The sequence below is a fragment of the Chlamydotis macqueenii genome, chromosome 1 (genome assembly GCF_036417535.1).
Source record: "Chlamydotis macqueenii isolate bChlMac1 chromosome 1, bChlMac1.mat, whole genome shotgun sequence".
Taxonomy (NCBI): Eukaryota; Metazoa; Chordata; class Aves; order Otidiformes; family Otididae; genus Chlamydotis; species Chlamydotis macqueenii.
The window spans coordinates 68569419-68579035 of record NC_141556.1 but is presented as its reverse complement, the minus strand read 5'-3'; the positions used below and the strand labels follow the sequence as shown (position 1 = coordinate 68579035).

General features: G+C 41.0%; 1 protein-coding gene across 2 annotated transcripts in view; it reads left to right on the top strand.

Moving 5' to 3' along the window:
* The first annotated feature begins 1161 nt into the window (after nucleotides 1-1161).
* DCP1B (decapping mRNA 1B) overlaps nucleotides 1162-9617 on the top strand; it is a 46348-nt gene continuing 37892 nt past the window's right edge. The window contains exons 1-3 of one of the 2 annotated variants that reach the window (XM_086755729.1): nucleotides 1162-1314; nucleotides 2169-2209; nucleotides 3649-3776. In XM_086755729.1, the coding sequence (XP_086611855.1) occupies nucleotides 1162-1314; nucleotides 2169-2209; nucleotides 3649-3776 (322 nt within the window). Of the gene's footprint in view, nucleotides 1315-2168; nucleotides 2210-3053; nucleotides 3093-3648; nucleotides 3777-9617 lie in introns of those variants that run through there. The other variant, XM_086755737.1, reaches the window with a different exon arrangement.

Below are 9617 nucleotides of genomic sequence, written 5' to 3'. Positions count from 1 at the left end.
GTACAGTTAAGCAAATCTTCTTAATCTAAGTACTTATTTTCTCTGCATGCCACATAGAGCTTATGTATTTGCTGTAAACTGTTGATATCAGTAGATTAATAATAAATGTGGGTGTCTGACAGGAAAATACGATAACTAAATTCATGGTGTTCTCCATCTGTTCCTCCGCTATTTGTATATCTCTATATCATAGTATGCTTGTTTATGTTTCAACTGCTTGTCACATGTACATTTGTGTGTATATATATATATGCACGACAGTTGTATGATGGCTTAGTTTGCACTCGTGTTCTTTTTCCCTTAAGTTCTATGCAGAAGTCTATGAGTGTATGCTAGCAAATATAGACTTTATGTATATTCATTGATCTGACCAGCTTCTCTTCCCACTGGAGTGCCGTGCCTGCATTGCGTTGGTGCACGTGTGTGAGCAGACAGGAAGCACACACATCCTTACAGACACATGTCCTCACAGATCAACGTGTTAACTTTACGCAACCTATGTAATGTAGGACATTCTCGTACATCTGTGCGCCCAAATGCTCCTGAACCTCGGTGGCTTCAGCTCCATTTTGGCGTGTGGCTCCCCGCTCTCCTGAGGCTCCGCACGTTGTGGAGCACACCACACCTTCTCCCACTTAGGCTAAGGGGCAGGGCGCAGGCCTCCCTGCTCTGCCCAGCCAGCTCCCACACCCTGGCAGCACTTCCCACCGAGTCTGGCCAGTTCTTTCAGGCCTGCAGCCGCGGGAACCATGTTGTTCCTTGGGCACACAGCTGCCGCTCCAGAAGGTAAGTCAGTCAGTGGCCTCCCCAGTGACAAGGAGAGGCTGGGAAACGAAGGGTGCCAGCACCGAGGGAAAAGCAGCCAGCACAGGCAGGTCGCTGCCGGAGAAGGCCCCGCCATGCTGGCCGGCCCTTCCCGACTCCCCGCGGCAGGGGCAGGCCGCGCCAGGCCTCCCCTCAGCTTGCCCCGTCGCCAACGGCAACAATCCTGAGCCGGCGGCGCTCGGCGCTCGATTGTGGCGGCTGGATCCCGACTCTCCCGCCCGCCCTCGCTCCGACTGGGCGGGTTCGGGGGGAGCCGCCGCCGCTGCCGTCACCCTTCCTCTCGGCATTGGATTAGTTGTGCCTACTAGGAACCGTGTGTTGTTGCGGGGAGGCAAAATGGCGGCGGCGGTGGCCGGGGCCGCCCTGCTGGGCAAGGGGCTGGACATCAGCCTGGCGGCGCTGCAGCAGCACGACCCCTACATCAGCAGCATCGTGGACGTGGCCAGCCAGGTGGCGCTCTACACCTTCGGGCACCGCGCCAACGAGTGGGTACGTGGGACCGCCCCTCCCCGCACCCCCCTCCGCCACGCCGGCGAGCGGGGGCGGGGCGTCGAGGCAGGGGGCGGGCGGCGAGGAGGCCCCGCCCCTCCCCCGTGTGCTGGGTGGCGGGGGGGGGAGCGCCGCCATAGCCGAGGTGCGAGGCAGTTTTGTGGGGGCCGTGCGGAGGGGTTGTCTCGGCCGGGTGGCCTGGGGGGGCTCCATGCGCTCGTCAGGCTGGGCGAGGGGTTGTGCCCTGGGAGTGTGAGAAGGGCTGTGGTGCCCAGGGAGCGGGTTTTGAGACCTCTGCCACAGAACCGAAATGCCCACGAAAAGTGTGTTGGAGTTACAAATGCTAAACAGGTCGTTTAAGAGTAAAAGGAATAATTAACTTGGGGAATCCGTTGGCAATGTGACATTGTGGCTGTTTGCAGGTAGTTCTTGGCTCACTGTAATGGTGAGGCTCAGGGCCTGCATTTGAGGAACACGCATGATCAGCCTTAGGTGGGGCTTCCCCCTTACCCCTCCTGAGTGCTGCCCCTGAGGGCAGGCACCATTTGGAAACTCCTCTCCGTGAATCTTCTGGCCTGTGTGTTGCCCTCAGGCATAACAGAGAGTTAATGTGTTTAGTCTCATGGTGTCCAGCCTTTAGCATGTTCATATCTTGTCATAAAACTTGGGTCAGCTGCATGGTGACCTGTGCTAGCTCCGCCCTCTTGCCACCAGCTGATGAAGTTGGATTTAGTTATTTTTTTCATGGCTTAGGTAGGAGACACGTAACTGATGGTATTGGTAAAGCCGAGGTAAAAGATTTCAACTTCCTTAACTTCCCTGATTTCAACTTCCTTAACTTTCCTTTTCTTCAGGAGAAGACTGATGTGGAAGGAACGCTGTTTGTTTACACCAGGTGAGGATGTACGTAATGTTTTAATGTCTGCAGGTGAAACCTATGGATGTGGAAAAGCCAGCTGGGATGGAGCGTGGCTGAATGAAGTAAAATGCTCCTCCTTGTTCAAGGGTGAAAAGAAATTGAAATTGGCGGAGGCAAACGTGAGGAAGAAAACACTGGGAAGGAGACATCACTTTATTATTTGACTAAGATTTCCAAATGTGATTTAAATCTCAATGTGGGTAAACCCTAGAAATGTGTTACGTTGTTTTAAACAGGACATAGCATTTGCAGTTTAAAAGGTGTTTAAACAAAAATCAAATAGTGAAATAAATAATAATATTCCTTTAAGTAAGGGAATGGTGGAACTTACGTAGCATTGTGTTCCCTACTTCGCGAACTTTCGTACTACTTGTGTCTGATTATTCATTTTTCATGCATATTTCTTACAGTATTTTGGATGTTTTTAATGCTATCTTTTAGCAGCAGAGCTGGCTGTGGCTTTTCAGAGCATTGGTTACGTGATTTATTCTAGTATGTACCTTAGATCTGTTGTAAAGCATGCCCTGCGTTTGGGTTTCCAAGTTACTACCCCAGCATTTCCCTGTGACTATTGTTAAAATGAGAAAATAATACAGTGAGCAGATCTTGCAGTAGTTGCTGGGATGGGACACCAAAGGAGAAACTTTCTCCTTCAACACTTAACGTTGATGTGGATCTGGTAGGAGAACTGAGAAAGCAAGAGATTGTTTTGAGAAGGCGAGAGACGTATGTGTTAAGAGACAGACAGCCCCAAGGGACTGTGAGCTTTGTGTGAAGTAGAAATGCTGGTTTTAATCTTTTAAGCTCTTTGTACCAGCAGTGGAAACCGTCATCAGTAATTTTTCCAAGCTGCTCTCAGGTAAGTGGAGATCAGATGCTGTTGTTAACCTGAGTGTTAAAAAATATACCTGCTACGGCCCATAACTAAGTTATTCTAATTGCTGTTTTCTACTCCAGCGAGAAACTGTAGGGTAGATGGTGGTGGCTGTTGAAGGTGATGCTGACGGTCTGCAACAAAGTGGCATTTTATCACATCTTGCCTGTTCGGAAGTTGTAGGCCTTATAACTTGAAGTAAAAACTGGACATGCAAATATTGTTATGCTGTGACTATATAATTGGAACTCGAATCGCAGTATCACGGATGTAGCATACTCTCTGTAGCTATTGTGAGACCAGTGGTACGTCTGTTATTTCTCATACATAAGGTAGGGTTTTGAAATAATTAAAAGGATTACACAAAAGACCACAAGAATCAATTGTTATTTCCTTGGCAACAAAATTAGATTTTTGTAGTATCTCTCAGAAATAAATAAATAAATACATAAACAAATTTGGAGACCTGTACAACAAAGAAATTCTAGTAATTTCTTTTTTTTTTCGTGACTTGATGTGATTTCTACTTGATAATTTTCAGATCGGCTTCTCCAAGGCATGGCTTCACAATTATGAACAGGCTGAGCATGGAAAATCGAACAGAACCTATCACTAAAGACCTCGATTTCCAGCTGCAGGACCCTTTTCTACTGTACAGAAATGCCAGATGTAAGTATGTGATATGTTGGGTTAAATACTGAAGAAGTCAGCTCCTCTTCAGAGTCTATTCTTGGTTAAGACAGTCCAAATGATTAGACTGCAGTTTTCAAGGGCTGAAACTAGCTGGTTAATAGTTAAAATTGAAGGAATACGTTTTGGTTTTTGATGTGCTGAAAAAGGAGTTACTTAGTGCTTTCTAAAATGCCACTCTTCTCAGGAAAGTATTAGAATGTGCCTAACGATAATATCTTCGTTTAACTGACAAATAGTAGACTTTTACGGTTGTGTGTATGTGATGAGTGTAGGGACTGACAGAGACATTGTGTGTGTTCTGAATATACCTCAGTCAGTGTTGGGAAGTCTTGCCATAAAGCAAATCTACTCAGGCTTAGTGTAATATTTGTAGTCTTGGTTTTCTGCATAAAAATAGACACATGCAGTCAATTTAAACCCTGTCTTTTGCTCCAGCTCCAAAATACTGTCCTTACAGCAAGCTGGAAGGCAGGTTACGACTCAACTATTAGGGGTAATGCTTGACAACATAGTGTTGAGCCTAATTTAAACCCTGATGAAAAACAGTTATTACTTTGGGCTGTGTGTTTATCTTGCATGATTATTTTTATACAAGAATTACCAAGCATCAGTCAAACTCAGAAGACATGAGAAAGCTGTACTTTTAAATGCAGATATACATACAGACTGTTAGAATGTGCAATTATATCAGAACGAGCAGTTCTAAATATACAGTCTGTATCTGTACTTAGAAGCAGAGCTGTAGTATGATCTATACTTTGTGTCTGATGTATAAAAGCAGATTGCAAAAATGCTTTATGTAAACTGTGATGTGGAAGTGTTCCCTCTGGATGAAGTAAAAGCAGAGGAAATTAATGGCATACAAAGCAGCCCAGTTTGATAATCTGCTAGACCTTTTTACTAAATAAACTTAATTTGGCGTTGGAAAGTATATCAAGAGGGAATCCTGCTGTTCACACACTGTGTGGTAGAAACAACAGAGAAATAACAATTTAAATAACCTAAATGAAGCTTCTATTTTTGTGAGTATTTGATAGGCTGACAAAGAATTGACATTCCCAACAAAACTGAAAAGAAATGCAGACATCTCCAGGCTAACCTAGACTAGACTGGACATTAGGATTTTAAGTTACATAAGACCTATTTATCCCATCTGTTTTGGAAGAGTCTTTCCTGTGTATATGTAGTCTTTTTTATCTAATTTTGAAACTTCACTAAGAGTTTATATACGTATATACTAATATCTACCTTTTGAAATCTAATAGATTAATTTTCCATTTCTGTCGAGACAATTGGTATAAAGACTAATTAGAAGTTGTCATAACTCTGTGCTGACATGAAGTAAGACAGTCTTTAGTCTGAGTACTACATGTAAACTATGATTTGTACTTTTTTTTTATTAGGAGAAAAATTAGGGGTTTTGGGGAGGTGTAAGCCATTTGTTCATGAAGGGATGTCAGAATTTTAGATTTGAAGAGTCTCAAATATAAATACTAACATATGCTTCTGAGCAGTGGGCCTATGTTCAAGGAGCTTGTCTGGGGCTTTTTGGCTGATTGTGCAAAAGCAAAATGCAGAAGGGGTCTTTTCTGGGTTCTTCTGTCTAGGCAATGGTTCTTTTAGGGTAGTTACTGCTGAACTGTGTTTGCACAGCATTAAACTCTTCTCTGTTTCTCACACTGCCCCTCCAGTGAGTAGACTGGAGGTGCACAAGAATTTGGCAGGGGACACAGCTAGGACAGCTGACCCTAATTGACCAAAGGGATATTCCATACCATATGATGTTGTGCTCAGCAATAAAAGCTGGGGGAAGAAGGAGGAAGGGGGGATGTTTGGAATTATGCCATTTATCTTCCCAAGTAACCGTTACATACGAGGAAGCCCTGCTTTCCCGGAAATGGCTAAATATCTGCGTGCTAATGGGAAGTAGTGAATGAGTTCCTTATTTTGCTTTGCTTGTGGACACAGCTTTGCTTTACCTATTAAAATGTCTTGATTCTCAAGCCATGTGTTTTCTTACTTTTGCTGTTCAGATTCTTTCCCCATCCCACTGAGGGGTGCAAGCGAGCGGCTGCGTGGCGCTGAGCTGCCTGCTGGGGTTAACCCACAAAACCTGCACTGACAATTTGCCAGTGGCAAAATGAAAGTAACAACAGGTTTTTTCAGTTTAGTATCTCTCAGCCACAAGATCTGATAGCTTCTTGACCTTGTGGCACTCTTTACTGTATCATTCCCTTCAGTGCAACCTTGAAAAAAGAAATAACAAGATCCCCAGCCAGTCTACTCCTGATTTTATAAGGTCATCTTCAGCCTGGGTCTCTGGGTCTGATTTTTACCACAGCTATCTATTCGATCTCACTATCTGTATCTGTTATTTAATTTTAGAATTTTGTAATCTGAGAGAAGATTCATGTTTGCTTTACTAAAAAAATCCACTAGTTTAGGATTTCAGTTAATATCAGATGTGTTCCAGGTGTAGGGATATGTTACCCCTAGTTATTTATCTTCCTAAAATAATCATTAGTTCTCCAAGAAAACTGAAGGTCTTGGTATTTCAAAGGAAAAGCTTTAGTTTTCTCAGATTTTCATGGAAACATCTATATTTCCAGAACAAACTGGCATTAGAGACCCATAAAAGAAAAGTTATTTACCAACTCATTTGACTTTTCCCAGTTTTCTTTAGGTCCCTACAGATTGTTCATGTAGTGATTCCTCCACTGAGATGCAGATACCTCTAGCCCTTTCTTCCATACTGTGTATTTCAAAGCCTTTGCTACATAAAATAACAGAACCTCCTCAACATAAAGCATCTGTTTTCACTAGAATCTTATCCAAACATGATGCTGAATATCTGTCTGGAATTTTCTATATGAGTATTTTCCTTGTGTTTTGCTTTATTATACAACTTGTCTTTATAATTTTTTGCAAAACTAAGGCTTCATACTTCTTCCTTATTAAATGGAGTTTTCATCCAAAACTGGGTTTTTTAGGCCCTAATCTTTTAATATTATTTTTTATCTCCTGCTTCCAGATACCGATGAGGAGTTCTCAGCAATAGTTGTTTACTTGGCAAAACAATGGACAGTTTGGCAGTAATACTTAAATGGGTTCTGGAAACAAGTTGTCTTTTTCTAACCCTTTGTTTGACTTGGTTACCTCTTAGTCTATTTTTCACACCTTTCTTCTTATTAAATATAACAAAACTAGCAGAGTTTCCTCTGTTTTTCGAACTGGTATAGTTGCTTTCCCACATAACAGGACTTACATTTGGGTTTTGTGACAATGTAAACTTCAGAAAAATACAAAAGTTAGCATTTGGAGGAATAAAGAAGTCCTGCCCAGTGTTTTGTTTCTTCCAATATTCTGAGTGTTTGTTGAAACCGACTTCACCTTGGTACAGCTGAGTATGTATGGCTGGTTGTATCACACAGTCTAAAATAAATGTGCTTGGCAGCGAAAGGTAGTACTTGTGTACTGGACAAGTCTGCCAACATTTTGTCATGGTATAGCTATCACTGTAAAGATTGCTTTGCATCCAGTATATGATTGCAGTGAAAAAAGCTTTCCAAAATAATACATAATAAATATAAGTTTTATGCATACTTAAACTAAGAAAAGGACTATTTTGATATTACTTTTTACTTCATTGGTTTTTTTATTTCTTCTATTGTTCCATATGATCTTGGTCATCTAAAGTTAAAATACTGTCTAAACACCATGTTGTAGACACCTATAGTCTAATCCCAGGACTTTTCAGGATGGATTTGGGATCCATGCCAGATGATGTTTACACTGATCCACTATTTCACAGAAAAGTTTGGTTTGGGAAACCTGTTAGGATAGAGCTAGGGTTATATGTTTTAAAGCCAAGAGGGAAGCTCAAATTACAGTTTTTAACGCCAGCAGAAATCCTTGTCCACCAAGAAACAGAAGGTTTATGGATCAAATAGGTATTTTCAATGTGACCTTTAAACTTATGTAGTTCACTGTAATTTTAGATACTTTCTCTCTGAGAGCAAGTAAGGCAGTAGTTCAGTTTTTGTTTAGATCATCTAATGATTTTAAGGATTTAAAAAACTTCTGGGTTCTATATTTGAGTAATCTTAACTGTATAATTATTACTCTTTTCCTTAATCTTCGGTGATGTTTATTTTGAAAAGCAATGCTTACAGCCTGTTGCTTAAGACCTATGCTGATTAATATGAGATAGTTCAGAAGAAATGCAAAACTGTAAATTATTGGTTAAAATAACAAAATTTTCTCCTTTTAACACTGATCAGCTATATAATAATTTACTCACAACTAATGCCAACTATATGTTGTACCAAGTGTATATGGGTGTATGCTGGGTCAGTGAATTATTTCTTGAGTTGACTGATTTATCATTTCATCACTGAATACTGTTTTTCATGTTTACAAGACACAGAGAATTTTGTGAATATTAAGTTGCCTCTGTTAGAGCTAGCTTCACCTTGACCATTAAAAAATACAAGGTCCTTCTTTATAATGGTTAGTATGCTAATTATTACGATGATCTGATACAGGTTAATTGGGTGCTTTCGTGCTGTAGCAAGTGGAGAAAGAAACTGTGTGAAATATCCACAAATATTTTATATTTGACTAGATTCTGTAACTATTTGGGCATAGAAGCTGCTTTTCATTTCTGTGCCACAACTGTAGCAAGGCTTTTGATCACGTCATCTCCTAGGCATGAAACAGAATGAAGCTTCCTAGTCCAGTGTGGCATATTCTACTGAATTTGAGCTTTTGCAGAGGTTCAGAAAGTGGTTCAAAACCAGACCCAGACATGCCTGGTTTTGGTAAAACTGTCTAGACATGTGATACGTACGTAACCTAAAACTAGTTTAATCTGTCCAGTTTAGCCTGCCACCGTATGTCTATCAAAACCCTGAAAAACTAGTATTATTTTCCGGGATTCCCACACTGCAAAGATATCCGTAGATGAGGTGGGATAGGAGGGAGAGAGTTTGCCAGCTGTCCAGAGAAGTAGCCTAAGTTCTGGGTTTTGTTTGGGGAGGGGTTCCTTGTAGGTTTTAATTATTTATGTATGAGAATTTTTCCTAATATATGCTTGGAGGAAGTGATTGTAAAATGTTTAGCAAAATATAATGGTGTATATTTTTCTCAAACTATTTTTTTCATTATTAAATTCTATGTTATGGCATCCTAGAGCCCTCTCAAATAGAACAGCTCATCTTCTTGGAGAGTATTGTGGTTCATTTCAGTTCACCCTTCTAAGTAAATACATCCTGGTAAAAAATGCTAAATGGATAACAGGTGTCCCGCTTCCGTAGGCATTTCTGAAGACCCCTCCACCCTGCAAGAAGCATTTATCTTGCAAGGGACTTCTTAGTTTGAAGACTATTAGAAGATTACTTCTGAAGGGAAAGCAGGAGACAACAGTAATAGCATTTGAGTGATATGTAGAAAGTGAATATGTCACAAAAACCAATCTTCTTTTGGACACTGTAGTGTCTTTTCTACCCTGAAATATGTTCCTAGTCTATAATACATTATATATGCTATAATTCAATATTTTAAATCTCCTCTTTCTTCTGAAATATGTTTTTATTTGAGAATGAAAGCAGCATTTGGTGGTTAAATGTACTTGTGTATATATTTAGATTCAGCCTTCTGTGTATTGACCAATAAACAAGTACTTGCTCAATTGTTTCCATTGGGACAGGCAAAATAGATATTCCAGGCTTTGTTTTGATGACGTAATAGAGTTTCTATTTGGTTTTTGGTTTCAGTAAAAACGTCAGTTTAAAATGGAGAGCCTTATTTGTCAGGCTC